The sequence below is a fragment of the Phocoena phocoena genome, chromosome 8 (assembly GCF_963924675.1).
Source record: "Phocoena phocoena chromosome 8, mPhoPho1.1, whole genome shotgun sequence".
Taxonomy (NCBI): Eukaryota; Metazoa; Chordata; class Mammalia; order Artiodactyla; family Phocoenidae; genus Phocoena; species Phocoena phocoena.
Window position 1 is genome coordinate 75862042 of NC_089226.1, and position 19357 is coordinate 75881398.

The 19357-nt window shown below is 36.1% G+C and overlaps 1 protein-coding gene across 1 annotated transcript in view; it reads left to right on the top strand.

Annotated features, from left to right (window-relative positions):
• Nucleotides 1–18542, top strand: part of ANO5 (anoctamin 5) — a 73967-nt gene extending 55425 nt beyond the window's left edge. Inside the window, 7 exon segments of the mRNA XM_065882416.1 lie at nucleotides 1160–1329; nucleotides 1985–2082; nucleotides 8907–9037; nucleotides 11872–12077; nucleotides 13706–13884; nucleotides 15270–15375; nucleotides 18321–18542. Coding sequence (XP_065738488.1) covers nucleotides 1160–1329; nucleotides 1985–2082; nucleotides 8907–9037; nucleotides 11872–12077; nucleotides 13706–13884; nucleotides 15270–15375; nucleotides 18321–18542 — 1112 coding nt within the window.
• The last annotated feature ends 815 nt before the right edge of the window (nucleotides 18543–19357 follow it).

Genomic DNA, 19357 nt, shown 5'->3' on the forward strand with positions numbered 1-19357 from the left:
GCCTTGCCCCCAGCAATTTGGAGATGAGATCAGAGACTCAACTCCAGGCCTCAGCTTCTTCTGGGACTGCTCTCTACAGGAGCTCATGCCCCCCTCCCCTAAATCTGTACACTGACAGTGTGCCCAGTGGTAACCAAAAAGGCAGCGCGGTATTTACTCAGCACTAGAGTAAGCACTGGCAAGCAGCTGTCATTAAATCTATTTTCAAATTTGGAGTTCTTCTCTCTCAGTTTTACTTATTTTTTCTGCTAGCAACAGCCAAAAAACTAAACAATTACAGCAAGTAGCACCTACAAACAAAGCACCTAAAAAATATCTCAGCTTTCGTCAATGAGAAAAATCTCTTGTATTCACATTAGAGATTTTGTAGGAATGCAGCTAAATTTCAGTAAAATGGAAGCGTTATCTGTGTCTTTAGAATATGTGCCACTATTTCAGTGTTGCTGAAAATGTCATGGATTTGGCTGGATCAGCTTGTGCTCTTGGGAGATCATCAGTTCAGAAAAGCATGGCCCCTTACTCTTTCATGCCTCACGTTTTTTTACTGTGGTGTGAAGAGGCTCTAACATTTTCTTATCTTTGGAATTCATAAAATGATAGATCATGATCATGCATTTTAAGTAAAGGAGAGGGAAAATACGTACTATTACTGCCACCGTTTGCATGACGTTGTTTTCAAAACTGATAAAGCCGCTTAATTCATGAGAGGAAAGCACAATTCAGTTTGAAATCATCCTCTGCCCTTCATGAGATTCACTTTGTTTACACCTGATTGGAAACAGAGGCGCGAGATCTGATGTGTTTATAGGGCATCATATAGTGTTACGGGGATGAGCATGAGGCTCTTCTTCAGTCTAATAGGCGCCTGAATTCCATATTGTGACTGTGTGACCCCAGGCAAGTACTTCATCCCTCTAAATGTACTAATGACGGCTTCTCAGCCTTCTCTGTTGATTAGATTAATACACAGTCGCTAATTGAAAGCCTGGTGCACATCCATAGCTACTTAATATTGGTCAGTTATGACCAGAGTGGGGAAGATTTCAACAGACTCTCAGAATAATATGACTAGATATCCACTTATCCCAGGGAGTAAAAAAAAAAAATAAGGAGAAGCAGGAAGGTGCATTATTAAACCTTGGTGTTTTTTATTTACCAGAAATTCCTCGGACTCACCAGGAGTATGAGAGCAGTCTTACCTTGAAAATGTTCCTGTTTCAGTTTGTAAATTTTTACTCGTCCTGCTTCTATGTAGCTTTCTTTAAAGGGAAGTTCGTGGGCTATCCTGGAAAATACACATATTTGTTTAACGTGTGGAGAAGTGAAGAGGTAAGAATTCTCTAGAGAGGTGAGGTTTGTGGCTTCAGTAACTCAGTGTTAACTAAATACCTTTAGGTGTGCCCAGCACTAACTCAGATTTTATCAAGCTGCAGGAAAAGTCAAAGACACTGACTGTCCACAGAGCATATTGGTCTTAGAATCCTGCTGTCTGATAGACTTTCCAGTTCGTTCTGGGCAAGAAGTTATATTGTACCTATTGTTTGGTATAAAATATGAACTATGAACTGGAATAAGTAAGTTCTGTATTCCTGAAGACTTCCGTCAAAGGATGAATAACTTTCTAGAGGTACAGCAAAAAGGGCTCTACCACGGGTACAGAGTTAGAACAGTTCAGTGCTTTCCAAAGCTGGCTGTGCATCCAGATCACATGGAGAAAATAACAACTTCCAGCCCTAATCCAGATATAAAGATTCAGAATTTTCTAAGGCCCAGAAATCTGTTTTTAACATATTTCACAGCTGAATCTAATGTAGCTAGACTGGTGATCAAGCTTGGAACTTGGAACTAAATATCCATTTATATTTCTTTAATATCTGTTCCAATGCAAATCTTCAGATTCTCACCCTCTGGTTTGGGATTTCTTTTGTTGCAGAAGTCCATCTTTCATCCTTTACTTTATTTTTCTCCTTTTTCTTCTTACTAGTGTGATCCTGGAGGCTGTCTAGTAGAATTGACAACCCAGTTGACCATCATAATGACTGGGAAACAGGTCTTTGGAAACATTAAAGAAGCCATTTATCCGTATGTATGACTTACAAGTTTTTGCTTTTTTTTAAGTAAGCATGAGAGATTTCCTCTGGAAAAAATGGAATTCTTTGATTATCATTGTGCCTTTATTAGCTAATGTTTAAGTCAACAGCAACAAAAAAACTTCACTTTTAATCAGCAGTCAAGAATATATTGGGACTTCCCTGGTGGCACAGTGGTTAAGAATCTGCTTGCCAATGCAGGGGATACAGTTTCGATCCCTGGTCCGGGAAGATCCCACATGCCATGGAGCAACTAAGCCCATGCACCAAAACTACTGAGCTTGTGCTCTAGAGCCCACGAGCCACAACTACTGAGCCCATGTGCTGCAACTACTGAAGCCTGTGTGCCTAGAAGCCCGTGCTCCGCAACGAGAAGTCACCGCAATGAGAAGTCACCGCAATGAGAAGCCCGCGCACCGCAACAAAGAGTAGTTCCCACTTGCCACAACTAGAGAAAGCCCGCATGCAGCAACGAAGACCCAATGCAGCTAAAAAATAAAAATAAATTAATTAGTTAATTTAAAAAGAATATATTAAGGTAATACAGACTTTTAAATATACATCTGTTGCTTGAGAAAGTTTAGGGAAAGGTAGTTATCTCTGTCTCCTGTGAAGTTTCCACTGGGAAATCTGTTATATGCTCCATTGGTTATTCTACATGTTCCATTTTATTTCTCAAAATTACTAAAAGTTGAATTCTTTAAAAATATCTGTGTGTCATGGACACATCTGTTACTGAACCAAACTCGGGTCCACTCACCTGCCTGCAGTAAATCCAATCTACTGACACCGGGTTATGGTGAAGGAAATTGCAGTGTTTATTGTAACTCACCATACAAATAGTCTGGGACAGCTAGTGCCTGATGGGTTTCAGAAAAGCATTTTCAAAGTCCAGGTGAGGGAGTGGGGGGTACAGGGTATGTGATCAGCTCATGCACAAATATCTGATTGGTTGATGATGAGGTAACGGGGGTCACAGGGGTTAACATTAGGTGCTAGTAGGTCTGGGGCCTATGTGCTCATGGTCATCAAGTAGTTAACATCTTCCATTTGGTGGGGGTTTTCACATCTGTGAAACAACTCAGGAAATGTGCATCAGATACTATTCTCTATTACTTCCTAGAGGAGCTAAAGCAGAAGATATGCGGAGGAGTCTGTCCCAGGAAGGCCCCATAGGGTCCTTCTCAGTTACACATCTAGGCACAGAAACTGTTTATGAATGAAATTCTGGCACGTGAAGGAATCACTCTCTGTCCCCAAAGCATAGCAATAATGAATACATTATAAAAAAAGAAAACCAAAATGACAGTAGATCTGAAATATAAGGTGAAAATTCCCATGTATAAAAAGAGGAAGAATTAGGGGCCTCCCTGGTGGTGCAGTGGTTGAGAGGCTGCCTGCCGATGCAGGGGACACGGGTTCATGCCCCGGGAGGATCCCACATGCCGCGGAGCGGCTGGGCCCGTGAGCCATGGCTGCTGAGCCTGCGTGTCCGGAGCCTGTGCTCCTCAACGGGAGGGGCCACAACAGTGAGAGGCCCGCGTACCGGGAAAAAAAAAAAAAAGAGGAAGAATTATAAGCCTGTAATCTTGTGGGGCTCTGAGTTAGGAAATTATAGTGTCAGGGTGTAACACCTATAGGATGAAGTGGACCAAAAGTGCACCACTTAAGACAGGGGACTAGCCAGTTTAACTGTACTTAAAGCCAGGGACTGGGTGTATTCTTACTTACTCATGAAAGGTGGTTGAAAACACCCTCCCCCTCTCTCACCCACTGCCACAGTTTCATAGTATTCCTGGGGTGCTGTTTCATGTGCTGACAAAGGAAGAACATAGATGTATACTTTCAAATGGTATTTGATACACCACATCCCTAATATTGCCACAGAGAAATAATACCAAACTGTTATTTTAAATCCTAGCTCTAGATTGAGAACCTGGAGGCAGAATGGAGGTAACCCCTAAACCAAACACAAGAGGGAAAATAAATAAATATGCACAGAGAGGAAAAGAGACAGGACAGTAAAAGAAAAAAGAAACAAGTAAATTTAAGACTACAGACCAAGATTCAAAATCTTACAAGATTTAATGCTACAAAGGCCACTAACAAAATCAATTCTTAGAAAGTGAACTTACTCTAGGTAGGAGATTCTGGCAAAGCCTAAAAACATAAAAGGAGGTGATACTGTCAATAAAAAGGATAAGGAAATAATTTAAATTAAAACAGATATAAATGAAACAGGAACAAATGAATATGGGCTTCCCTGGTGGTGCAGTTGTTAAGAATCCACCTGCCAATGCAGGGGACGCAGGTTCGAACCCTGGTCCAGGAAGATCCCACATGCTGCGAAGCAACTTAGCCCATGCACCACAACTACTGAGCCTGCGCTCTAGAGCCCATGAGCCACGACTACTGAGCCCATGTGCCACAACTACTGAAGTCAGCGTGCCTAGAGCCCATGCTCCGCAACAAGAGAAGCCACCTCAATGGGAAGCCCGCGCACCACAAAGAAGAGTAACCCCTGCTCACCGCAACCAGAGAAAAAGCCCACGTGCAGCAACGAAGACCCAACATGGCCAAAAAAAATAAATAGAATAAAATAATAAATAAATTTTAAAAAGAGAACAAATGAATTTGAAAAAGAATTATTAAATGTAAAATCATACTTTAAATAAACAGAACAATAGATGGTATCAATTACAGATCAGACACAATTGAAAAATGAATTAGTTAATTGGAAAATAGTACTGAGAAATTCCCACATTGTACAGTGCAACAGAGAGACAATGAGGTTAAAAATATTAAAGTGACAGGAGGCTATATAGTGGCTTCTACATTAATCTGCTAGTAGTTTCAGAAAAAGAAAATTGAGTAAACAGTGGAAAAAATCCTTTGAATAGGTAATTGCTGAAAAATTTCCAGAAATGAAGAAAAACATGAGTTCCAGAAATGAAAATGGATCCTGAGTATGAAGCAAAATAAATAAAATTAAATTCACACCCAGATATGTTATGGTCAATCTACAGAACATCAGAGATAAATAATCTTAAAATCTTTCAGAAGAAAAAGGAATGCCATCTACATTCAATAGATTTCTCACTAATAACATGAGATGCGAAAGTATTTTCAAGATTCTTAGTGAAATAAAATGTTCACCTTAGATTTCTAGAAGCATTTTAACTATTATATAAAGTACAGGTGAAATAAAGGCATTTTTAGACATGAAAAAACTAAGAGTTTACATTCATAGACCCTCATTGGAAGAACTACTGAAAAAAGAAATGAAAGTGTGTAATGCAAGAAACATTGGTTAGTACAGCAGTTGGTAGCTCAAAGAAAAATGTAGTACTTTGGTATAAATCTTTAAAATATATGAGATTTGTATGCTGAAAACTACAAGTCCTGTTGAAAGAAAAATTACATCTATGTGAGTGGAGAGAAACGTGTTGATGGATTGGTAGACTCAACTTAATAAAGATGCCAATTATCCCCCAAATTGATAAACAGATTTGTTATTCCAATCAAAATATCAGTAGGATTTTAGTAGATATAGATAAGTAGATGCTAAAATTTATATTGAAGGCAAATGAACTAGAATAGTCAAAACAAATTTGATAAAGAAGAATAAATTTGGAGGAATTACACTATTCAATTTTATGACTTACTATAAAACCATTTAAATCAACATGGGATTGTTGAAGGGATAGACATGTAGGTCAAGTGGAACAGAGACTGAAGAAATAAATCCACACAAATATGGCCATTTTAATTTTGACAGAGGTGCAGAAATAATTCATTGAAGAAACAACAGTCTTTTCAATAGCTGGTGCTGGAACAACTGGACATCCATATGCAAAATAACAAAACTCCATGAGTTAGTTCAAAAGTTAATTCAAAATGGAGCATAGATGATAAAACCATTTTTTTTTGAGAAAGCAAGGAAGTGATTACAAAATTCAACATGAGGGTTACTATGTGGGGATCAAGGGGTTTGTAATTGGAATGGAACACATAGAAGTGCTTCTGTGATTCCTAGCAAAGTTCTCCTTCTTGAACTGGGTGGTCTCTTTTCCTTTGTGATTCCAGTTACATGCATGCCCATCTTTCTGATATTGTCTCAAAAATCTCAGGTGTTCTTTTCCCTTTTTAGCATTCCTTTTTTCTTTGTATTTTGGTTTCGATATAAGCAGAATATGTTTTCCTTTTAATTCACACATTTGCTACAGTATTTCATATTGTCTTATTTGTTAATTTTTGCCAATTTGGAGAGTGTAAATGATATCTCATTTTGGTCTTATTTTTCATTTCCCTGATTAAGAACAATGAATGAGTCTCTTTTGACCATATGTGTTTTCTCTTCAATGAAGTGCTTATTTGTGTTGTTTAATCATCCTTCTACTTGTATGTTTATCTTTTTCTAACTGATTTGTAGAAATACTGTATAACTCTGGTTACTGTGTTTTTGTTTGTTTGTTTTTTGGTTATATGTGTTGCAAATATTTTATCCCAGCACAATTTTTGTTTTTTTATTTCTTAATAGTATCTTTTTTTTTTTTTTTTTTTTTTTTCTTGCGGTACGTGGGCCTCTCACTGCTGTGGCCTCTCCCATTGCGGAGCACAGGCTCCAGACGTGCAGGCTTATCGGCCATGGCCTACAGGCCTAGCTGCTCCGCAGCATGTGGGATCCTCCCAGACCGGGGCACAAACCCGTGTCCCCTGCATCGGCAGGCAGACTCTCAACCACTGTGCCACCAGGGAAGCCCATTACTAGTATCTTTTTGGACCAGATAATTGTTTGGTGTGAGGTGCTGTCCTTTGCGTTGTAAGGTGTTTTGCAGCATCCTTGAACTCTACCTGCTATATGCCAGTAGCCCACCTTCTCCCCAGTTGTGACAGCCAAAAATGCCTCCAGATACTGCAAAAGTCCCCTTGTGGGCTAAATCACTTCCATTTGGGAACCACTACTGTAGATGGACAAAAGTAGATACTTTTAATATAGCAAAATTTTTATCAATCTTTTCTTTTATGGTTTAGTATTTTTAAAGTCTCGTTTAATACACCCTTTCCTACCTTAAAATCAAAAACCTATTCTCATATAATTACATCTAAATATTTTTAGCATTTTAACATTATTGTTGCCTTTCTCTTTTAAATTCTTAATATACATGGAAAAGCTTTTTGTGTTTGATATGAAGGTCAAATTTAATTTCTTACACACACACACACACATATATACATATATACATATATATTACATATATATAATATATATCATGTTACCATTTGTTGAGAAGTCCCTCTTCCCCACTCTCCATGATCTGCAATACCATGTATGCCAAATAGCAAGTACAAGGCTATTACTAGGCCTCCATTCTGTTCCAGGATTTGTCTATCCCTACACCAATACTACACTCTCTTAATACAGCTTTATAACTCTTCATATCTTCTGGGACAGGTTTTACCAACTTATTCCTCATCTATAGAATATCTTGGCTATCCTTTGTCTTTTGTCTTTCTGTGTAAATTTTAGAAACATCTTGTCAGATTTCACATGGGAAAGTATTTTGGTTTTTTTGATTGAAATTACATTCCAGTTGTTTCAATAAGACAACTGACATTTTATTATGCCAGGTCTTTTTATTCATGAACATTTAGTTTGGACTTTAATGACTTCAAATAAATATTTAAACTTCAGCATACAGGTCTTATAAATCTTTGGTCAAATCCATTTCTAGGTACTTTTCATTTTAATTGCTATTGTAAATGGTATCTTTCTAAAAATTATATTTTCTACCTGTGTTTTGTGGGTATATAGGAATGCAATATATTGATAAATCTATTATTATTTCTAATAATTTTTATCTAACTTCATTGGGGTTTTCTATGCAGATAATCCATTCACATTACTGTTAGTAATTATAGATGTCTCTGCTATTTCCAATTCTTTTGCCTTTTTCTTTTTCATTTTATTGTTCTGGCTAAGATCTCCAATAAAGTCTTGAATGTGATCATACACACCCTTATTTTGTTCTTGATTGTAAAGGGAATGCTTCTCACTTTTCCCTATTAAGAGTGATGTTAACCCCAGGATTTTGGTAGATGCTTTTGGTCAGATTGAGGTAATTATCTTCTTTTCCTACTTTTCAGTCATAAATAGGTTTTAGTAGGTGATTGAAATACATCAAATGCATTTTTCTTCATCAATCAACATGATTTTATATTTTTCTCCTTAAATTTGTTAATATGGTCTCTTACATTGATTGTGTTTCTGATAAAAATAATCTTTTTGTTCCTTAAGTAATCCAATATTATCATGATATATTTTATATAGTATAGAATTTAGTTAGGTAATATTTTATTTAGGATTATTGCATTTATTTTCATGTGTTAGATAACCTCTTCGTTCCCTAGTCATACATTTTCTATTGTAACCCACTTCTCATTTCCCCAAGTGGCCTTCTGAGTATCATGGCAACATAAAGGATAGTGAATTAAATAGATAAAAACCATCCTGTAGTGATCCTCTCCTCCACATGCTCTTTAACAGAACTGTCTCTGAGTAAATACACTTCCCTGCAGAGAGTCAGGGTTGTCTTACTTTCTCAATCACCCAAGTAAAGATCTTTTGCCTCATCAAGTACTGTGAACAGAACACAAGGTTCTGACTTGGACTTTAGCTGTAGTCTTACCTCTACATGTTCTGTGATCTAAACTTACTTACCCTCCCTTACCGCCATTTTTTAGATCTAAGACTGATTCTCTGACCCCTTTCTTTTAAACCCTATTTCATGTATTTACTTTTATCACTTCCAACAGCTTGGTTCTGAATTGGTGGAGACGCCGAAAAGCTCGAACCAACTCTGAAAAGCTATACAGTCGATGGGAGCAGGACCATGACCTTGAAACTTTTGGTTCTCTCGGGCTATTCTATGAGTACTTGGAAACAGGTAATTTTCAGCCACTGCCTTGAAACATGGAATAGGCTGAGTAAAATAAGTATTTTTCAGCTCTTAATATTTCTTCCTACCTTGCACATAGTAGGTGTTCAGTAAATCATTGGCTAGTGGATGAAAAGATAGATGGGTGGATATGGAAAAGATTGGTTCAGTATTTCTATTTCCCACCAAATAGAATGCAGAATGAAATTAATTTCAAAACACCAATCTCAGAGATATTTTTCCTATCAATTTAATGTTAATACTGTTGAACCAAATAAAGTAAGGATCACTTTTTTTTGTGGAAATAATCAAAATATTTATTGACAGATGAATGGATAAAAAATGTGGTATAAATATACATATAATGGATTTTTATTTTATTCAGCCTTAAAAAAACCAAATCCTGCTCTACGTGACAACATGGATGAACCTTGAGGACATTATGCTAAATCAAATAAGCCAGTCAACTGTGTGATTCCACTCCTACTCACATGAAGTACTTAAAATAGCCAAACACATAGAAGCAGAGATAGAATGGAGGTTGCCAGGGGTGGGGTGGGGGGGGGGAGGAGGAAATGGAAACCCTCCCCCCGCTTCAAATAACACTTAACAAGGGCAGCTTTGTTTTAACCTAAAACAGAAGAAATGAGTGCCAGTTACAAACATTCATACAAATCTCCAATATCAATTCTTGATAAAGATCTTAATTTAATACCTTGTCCAACTAGATTATTTGGCTTAGGTTTTTGTTTTGTTTTGTTTTGTTTTGTGGCAGAGTCCTAACCACTGGACCACCAGGGAATTCCCCTTGGCTTCGTTTTGTAAGGCAGAACACTGTCTCTCCCTCCATGTCCACAGGAGAAAGGGAATGTTGCCATATCTTTTCTGAGTCTCTTTTTGTTAACTATGAAGACTTGCATTTTGTAAGGCTAATCTCTGGAATTCTGTTATAAGTAAGGATCAGTTTTTAATACCTGTCTCAAATTAGTTTAAGTAGCTTTCTCCTTTCATTTGTCTCAGTGACTGCTCATAGAAAGAATATGTTGAAAAACATTTACAGAGCCTGACATACATTTAGTGTATGTCCCTTGTTTCAAGCTGAAAAGAAGGCAAAAAGCAGTTATGCAAGGGAAACCCAAATTGAACGCAAGAAATGCATAAAATACTCTAAGGATTGAAAAGAGAAGAGACCTTGAGATGAAATTTTAGGAGAAATAATAATGGGGACTGCTTGTGGAGTTTATCCAGGGTGTTTCCTCTCAGATGTCCTTCTCTGCTTCTTTGGTGGAATTAAAGAGGACCGTTTTCCCAACTTATTCTCATGGCCCATAAAAGTCATGGTAGAATAATGGAGATGACCTGAATTTGTTACCGATTCTCCACTGTAACACATACATATGATACCTGGATTAAAATAGGTACATCAGGACAAATAGGAAGAAGTCTCCAGTTATAAAATTAGGTAGTCCTTGCTTTATGGAGTGATAAGGCTGTAATTTTTAATTAATTGCTTATGTTTCAAGTGAATTTGTACATAAATGTATCAGAGATTATAACTAAAATTAAAAGATGAAATCAGGGTTTCATGACAAGATTAACTACCATTTATTGAGACACCACTAAGAATTAGTTTATTCTGGATATTTTACATACATTATCTCTAATCTTGAAACATTCTACAGAAATAGTCATTTTATCTTAGAGGGTACTGAAACTTGGATAGATTAAGTAATTTGCCATGGGCCACAGAGATTATAGGTAAAGATCTGGGATTTGAACCTAGAAATTCAAGCTGTTTCTACATAATGCTTTGTCTTAACTTTCTATCTCTTGGTTCAGTAGAGAAGTCAGGAAGGAGGCAGTTTGTTCCCTTGGTTTAGTAGATGACAAGACTGATTCTAATGAGAAATCTTATGAGAAGAGCTGAAATCCAGAAATACTCAAGATCTAACTAAAAACAGAGGACTAGTGGAAGATTCTTTTCTTCTTTTTTCCTTCAATGGAAAGCCATTTTTTGTATCTCTTCTTATTTTTTCTTCACTCATGTGGGAAGCCCAGTTTGCCAGCTGCATGGATTCTTTCACCCCAAGCACTGATGGAAACAAAAGAAGAAAAGTGGAGAGAGAAGCCAGCTTACACAGGTGTTAAGCCTCAATGAGGAAAGAGAGGAAAACTTATTTAGAAAGATGTCAAGTTAGTACAGAGGATCAGGACCTTAACAAATACCTCATTCCAGGATATGTATATTTCCTTTGCCCACATATATTTCTGATGCTTTATATGATTCATTTCCTGATTTGTTGTCAGATATCTTGTTTGTTCTACCTTTTCCTCTGTTAACATCTTCAAATCTTAAATAATGCATTCGTTCATAAGGCTTATAGTTGAGTGTTTTTATATACCCCAAACATACAAATGAGTCGGTCATTATCCCTGATCTTAAAAAATACATAGATTAGCAAAATAGAAAACTTGATTACCCCACTGATGTGCCAATACCCATGTAAATGCTGGGGTAGCATAGACCTAAACATAGACCATAATAAAAGACTGTGTTTTATGAATAATAGCAATATCTTATCTAACAAGAATAAATGCTTTCTTCAGACAAGCAGGTCTCAAAAGAAACAGCAGGGATGGAGCTGAGCTGTGCATGACCAGCTCAACAAATAAGTCACTGTGCTTCCTATAGGGAAGAGGATGTGGACAGCTGGAAAGAGACCTGGAGTGTTTTGCTGATGTAGATCCCTCCAAAATGAGGGAAGTAGCAGGAGTTAGGCAGAGTGTTCCCCGTTTTCCCCTCCACAATAATGAGTTTGTGAATTTTTCTTTTATCCCTGCAGTTATCCAGTTTGGATTTGTTACATTATTTGTGGCCTCTTTTCCTTTGGCTCCTCTTCTTGCTCTCTTGAATAATATAATAGAGATTCGAGTGGATGCCTGGAAGCTTACTACTCAGTACAGGAGACCTGTAGCTGCTAAGGCTCATAGCATAGGTGTTTGGCAAGACATTCTTTATGGAATGGCTGTCCTGTCTGTTGCAACTAATGTAAGTAGACCTATTTCAGTGGAATAACTGTACTTTTTTTCTTTTCTTGAGGATGGGGAGATGGGAAAGATGTTTAACTCAATCTTTATTTACATTGATTTCATCATGGTCCATAAAGGTAAAACATCCCTAAACTTTTATGTGCTAAACAACATAGGCAACTCTATGACATTCAAACTCTTAGATATACAAGGAAGATTGTAAAAACATGCTTATTAAAATACCATGATATATTTTCATAGCATGTGACAAAGTAGACAGAAAATAAGTAATGATATAAAGGATTTAATAATACAATTAAAGCTTGATTATACATAAAGTTGTATACTACAAACAGAATATACAACATTTACCTGTCATTTTTATGGAGCACTTATTAAAAATGATAACAAAACTGAATTCCCAAAAGCAGAAATTTTACAATGAATATTCATCTACAATAATGGTATAAAAAATGAAGTTGATAATAAGATAGCCAAAAAAGAAAATTAAACCACTTAACGTTCATGCTTCCAAGGAAGCTTATTGTACAAAGATGAAATAAAATTGAAGTTATAAGGAAAGCTTAATTAAAACGAAAGCCTATCAAAATTTTCCTAGCTGATTTTAGGAATCAGCCAGAACCATATTTATAAAAACTATATACCAATAAATGCTTTTATTATTGAAAAAGAAGAAGGAAACCATGAGCTGAACATGTAACTTCTGAAACTAAGAAAAAATGTAAAACTAATCAATAGAAAGTAGTAAGAAAGAATTAATGAAGATATAAACAGAAATAAATTATAAAACAAACAAAAAGCAATATAATTGCTAAATAAGTCGAGTTGGTTCATTGAAAAGATAAACAAAACTGAAGATCTCAAACAAAAAAAGAATTACAGGGTACAAGTGAGAAAATTATAAGAATGTTATGTATACATTTATTCTAATAATTTTTAAATCTATTTGAAATTGTCACTTTTTTAGAAATAAAACTGCCAAAATATATTCAGTAAGTGATAATAAAACATGAAATAGACCAGTAACTATAGAAGCAATATTAAAAGATTTTAAAAATCTACCACTAAAAATGTAGATGGCAGGGCCAAATGGTTTTAAATTGACTTATCTTACCTAAAGGAAACATGACATTTATAGTATTCCAGAGCTTAGGAAAGGATGGGAAAATACCATTCCTGTGGCATCAAATACTGAAATTAATTGCACTGAACTGTGGGAAATTTACCAGTATGGTCTTCTATTTCTTCATTCTCCATTCCCTACACACACACACACACACACACACATACACACATGTCCAGGCCAGTAAATTTGGTTAAGAAATGTAAGAAATAGCAAGCCATGATGGAAGGAGATAGACACAGGCATGGTGTTTTCGGGGACAGATACATTTAGGTTAAATTTTCAATGTAGCACTTTCTAGCTATGAAATCTTGGAATACTGATTATACACTGTAAATGAGCTATTTTATGTTCTAGGTCAAAGACTCATATATTAATTTGATTAATAATAGCATTCTAATCATTTTGTATCCATAAGGCATATGGAACTGAAAGATATACAAATCAAACATTTGTAAAACTGCATTGTTAGCTCACGATCTCCCTCTTGTTTTGTCCTTTAGGCTTTTATTGTTGCATTTACATCGGACATGATCCCCCGTTTAGTTTACTACTATGCCTACTCAAAAAATGCCATTCAGCCTATGAAAGGGTATGTCAATAACAGCCTGTCAATATTCCTGATAGCTGATTTTCCAAACCACACTGTGCCTTCGGAAAAACGAGACTTCACCACTTGCAGGTTTTCTCTTGTTTTCATTTTGTTTTTTAAATGTATTTCTTAAGTTCTCCATTTCCTTCATGTCTTACAAAAAAAAATTTTACTTGGGGCAGTAAAAATCCTGGATAAAGTGCATGAATTCTAGAATTCACACATTGTATGGTTCTGATTTGAAAAAGTAGAATGCCCAAAAGTAAGACAATATTATGGGTAAAGATAATGTCAATTTTGAATTTTCTTATTTTCTAAGTTTATTGGAAAAATTTTCTTCAACAAATACCTCCTTGGTCCCAAGTTGCAATATCTATAATCATACAGCATGGTCATATTTTACGTGCATTTAACCTACTTGAATTTAACTATGTGTCCTCAAAAAGAGGCAGAGTAAGGAAGAGAGAAATAATATGATTAGTTCACCAGCCATCCCATTTAAAAGGTTTCTTCATGTAGGGAGTGTGAACTTGGATTTGTAAACCTGCTGCTTTCACACTCAGTGTCTCACGTATTGTGAGGATCTTTTTACTCTAGGATTTAAAGTTATATATATTTATTTATGTATGTGTGTGTATGTATGTATGTGTGTATATATATATATATATATATATATATATATATATATATATATATATATATGGTACGTCAAGCCTTTTAAACCTTTAACCAAGTGCTTCATCTGGGATTACAACAACAACAAAAAAAAAATCCAGCAAAATGTTGCAACACAGGTAGACAAAAGCATTGTTATATTCTATATTTATATAGAGAGGAATCATAACATGGGCAACTGTCAGATTTCTTGATGTCATCACTTCCTACCTGAACTAAATCTTTGAACATTAATATCTAGACACTTGCAGAAAAAAATGAACTCACAAATTGAACACCAAGAAAACCCCAGAAGGCTAATAAGGAAAACAAAAATAATGCAGTGTCATATAAGCTGAGAAAATAGAGTTTCAAGAAAATAGGAATGGTCAACAATGTCAAGTTCTGTTCTTCACAGGTCAAATAAGATCTGGATGAAAATGTTCCTTCAGTTTAATGATAGGAGACAGTTGGTGTCAGTGGAGTGATGATAGAACTAAGTGTGTTAAGGAGTAGGAAGAGAGGGAATGGAATGCAAAGAGCAAATTTTGCTATAACTCTCTAGAGAAATTTGTCTCTGAAGGACAGGAGAGCAGTTTCACTTGTGTCTCTTGCTACATATATACTATACAAAAGTAACATATGGCTCTTCTTTTTATCTGTATAGGAAAGATAAATGTTTCATAATAGCAATTATTTTCCTTTGACTTGATTTTGTTGTCAACTGAAAGGGTCTCTTACAAGAAATAATATGAATTTATACTAGGTCTCTTTGTTTGAAGTTATAGCTTATATTTTGCATTTACTTCCATTTTTTTCAGGTACAGAGATTACAGAAATCCTCCTGATCACGAGGAGAAATATTTTCATAATATGCAGTACTGGCACGTCCTTGCTGCTAAGATGACCTTCATCATAATTATGGAGGTGAGCCTTTATTAACTTTCATGCCAGTTAGTGTCTTTTCTCCCTTTAGGCATATATTTCTAAGCATATTTGTTCCGCAGAAAATTAGCATTATCTCAATAGACTATTTTGAAGGAAGTATTTGTTCTCATAAAAAGTAAGTTAGGAATATTTTAAGTACAGTGGATTGCCTATTACTCACTTACTCTTGTTGAAGACACCAAGGTAACAGAAAAGAAAAAATAAGACCTCTGTCTTTGAGGTCAGTCAGAGGGCAGAGGACCCACTTATTTTACTGAATACCTATTATTAATAAATAGTGGTTGCAGAAGCTATAATAATAACTTTGTAAGTTCGGCTTTATTATTCACCCTTGACAAATGAATCCAACAGTCAGCAAAATTAGTTAGTTGGTTTAAAGATAATCGGCTAATATTCGAGCTGGGTTTCAATGCCAGATGTCTCACTGCCAAGCCTCTGCTCTGTCCACTATATTATGTTTCCTACCTTGTGGAAAATCTAGGGTAATTATGGATATAAGACATGCAATACAAAAGAACCAATACAGAGGGGGTATTTGGCTAAGTTACAAATTGAGTGCTACAAATCATAAGATATGAAGGCCGATAAGGGAGAGATAAATCAATGTTAGGCATTTTTTCACTCGACAGTAAAGGCCAATAATAGACTAGATAAGTCTAATGCAAGAAAACACAAATTCCTATCAGTTTTTGTTTAATTTGTTTTATTTTTATCAAGGTTATACATGTAAGTAATTTAAATCCTCACCCCTCTCAGTTCCTTATGAATTTATCACTTTCATTCCCATATTTTCCATCAGCGGTTTAGATCATCTTTCAGCCTGGTAAATTACAAAAGGAATTCTTTGGAATTTTTGTTTCTGTTTATTTTTTTTGATCATCCCAGGCTCCGACTCACCATCATTCTGGAACTTCTCTTCAACTTCTCTTATACTGAATACTATATTTTCTTCCATCTATTTTTCTCCCATTCTTGAATTACTAGCTTATTTTGATAAAGCACATCTTTCATTAATTTTCTGAGGAAAATAATGGACAATTTTTGAGAACTTGAATATTAAAATTTCTTCTTTTTCCACATAGATAATTAATTGGTATAGAATTTGATTAAAAGTCATTTTCCCTGAAAATTTTTGAACCAACTGTTTTTAGGTATTCCTGAAATTTTCCAAGACATTGCTCTATTTTCTGTCAGCTTCTAGTGTTGCTATGAAGTACAATACCATTCTAATTTCCCATTCTTTGTTTATGAATTTTTTATGTATCAATAAGCTTTGAGGATTCTCTCACTAGTCCTTTTATGAAACTTCACAAGACAGTCATGTGATGTTGGACTATTAATATTAATTGTTCTGGACACTCACTAAGCCCCTTTGACCTGCAAATATAATTACCCTTTAAGTTGAGAAAATTTGCTTGTACTATTTTTTTTTTTTTTTTTTTGCGGTACGCAGGCCTCTCACTGTTGTGGCCTCTCCCGTTGCGGAGCACAGGCTCCGGATGCGCAGGCTCAGCGGCCATGGCTTACAGGCCCAGCCGCTCCATGGCATGTGGGATCTTCCCAGACCGGGGCACGAACCTGTGTCCCTTGCATCGGCAGGTGGACTCTCAACCACTGTGCCACCAGGGAAGCCCTACTTGTACTATTTCTTTGATAATTTCCTTCTTTTCTCTGTTCTATCTTTCTGGGACTTCTGTTATTCAGGTGTTACAAATGTTTTGAAATTCTGTTATATTTATCATTTATTTTCTCTCCTATAAATAGTCAGATTCATATCTTTACCTTTTTATTCTACTGTTCTCTTGCTCTCATCATTATCTAGGTATCCTCTTAGTTCCCATTTGTGTGCTTCAGTCTTACCCTTTCATATTAGAGACTTTCTTATGTATTTGGTTGTTCTTGGCAATCTGCTCATATTTAAGAGCGAAGCAAGGAAAGCCGATTATAAGCTTTGTGTGCATACAGGAAGGACATCACTTGGGTGGGCTTCACTGTAGGGTGATAAAGGGGCCTTTTCATTTGAGACCTACAAAATTTTGATATCTATAATTCTAACTTCTCTGATTAGTTATTTTTCCCAGAGAGAAATCCTCCAACCTCCTGTTTGTTGAGCTATTTCATGACTGTGTTGAGAGCCAAGAAAGGCAGGAGAGACTAGAGATCTCATGGTTCAGAATGCTGAATTGCATTGAGTTGCCCTGTTTCCAGTATGGTGCCACACCTCCATCTTTCGCCATCTCTGCTGCCTGTGAGTTCACAGCTCTCTGTCTTAATTTCTGCAGAAAATATAATTTCTGCAGAAAATAAGGTACTCAGTTGCTGCCAGGGTGGGATTGGAGAGAAGTAGTTCCTGAACATGGTTGAGAGAGAGGCTCTGAAAATTCATCTGCCCCTTATACAAATTTTTAAATAAGCCTCTTATTTTTAACTCCACCCACACTACACCTTCAGAGTCCTTAGTTGAACTTTTCTGAACTTTTCTGATGATTTGAAACAAAATTGGCCTTTGTCTTGATTTCTACCATCACTGTATCACCAACTGCAAATTTAAGTGCCAGCTTTCTTCACTGTCTCGAGTCTGTTATCACTGTTTCCTCCCTTTTTTGTGTGTCTTTGTGAACAATACAATTTTTAAATTTCTTTACAAATATTTTATTAGGTTTTCAGGAGGAAGCGTAGATGAAGAGTATATTCAATAACCACGTTCAACTGGAATCTCTGTAATCACATATTTTAGTATATATTTGTTTGCTTAATGTTGGTCTTTGTAGGAAAGTTCCAGGACAGGGACTATATCTCTTTGTTTTTCCTTCTAGCTACTGTATCGAGCACAGTTTGTTGAACGAATGAAACAATTTGTATGAACATCTGCTGAACATTTGACAACTCTAGCAGTGTGTCTGATTTTCTTTTGTTTCCTCTAGCATGTTGTGTTTCTAATGAAATTTTTGTTGGCGTGGATGATCCCTGATGTTCCAAAAGATGTTGTGGAAAGAATCAAGCGAGAAAAGTTAATGACTGTCAAGATTCTCCATGACTTTGAGCTTAACAAACTAAAAGAGAACTTGAGAATGAATTCTAGTGATTTTGCCAAGCATCTCATTATTCAGGAAAACAAAGTACAGCTGGCTAAATCAGCAACCTAATCAACATAACAAGTAAGCGGCTGGTGCCTGTCTGACTTCACAGTTTTCCCTGGGTTTGGGGCCAGAAGCCAGAAGCCATGTGTCAATTTTACCCTTTCTTCTTTTTTGCTTAACTCAAAGTTTCTGTACACTCATATAGAGGCCAACTTAGTGGAGGCTGGAAGAATACCACTTGTCTGCTTCATTGGCTGGGCCCACCCCAGATATTGTTTTCTGGGGTTCTATAAATGATTGTTAAATGGATGTGTGAAATCAGAATATTGGAAGATCATGGGATGTTGCAGTTTAGAATTAAACACTGGACGTGAGCTGTCCCATCACCTTCCAGTGCAGCTGCACATTTTCATGGTCTTCATTCTGTTGGGTTGTGTTATATCTCTGTCCCATCAAGAAAAGTATTGGGACAAAAAGATGTGAAGAGGTCTACTGAGCCATAAATATATCCTGCCATTTTAGACTATGCAGATGTAAAACCAATATCAGATGAGATAAGAAAACTTACATATTAAAAATATTGGGTAAATCTCATGGCAGGGGTTTGTTCCCAAAATCATCCTGAATAAGGTAAACTTCCATCAGAATTCCAGATAGTCCTTCCAGGTAAATACAAAATTGATTTTTCAAGAGACTGAACATTTGGGTTTAAGCAAAAGACTAACAACTAATTTCTTTAAATATAACATTTCAGAAACAGGAGTTTTAAAACTGGATTGTCTTATCTGGGAAACAGCATTAAGAAGGTTTTAGATTGTTTCAGGTCTTTAAGTAAATGAAAGATATAGAGAAGTGAGTGTGTCTTCTTAGTAGTTAATGAA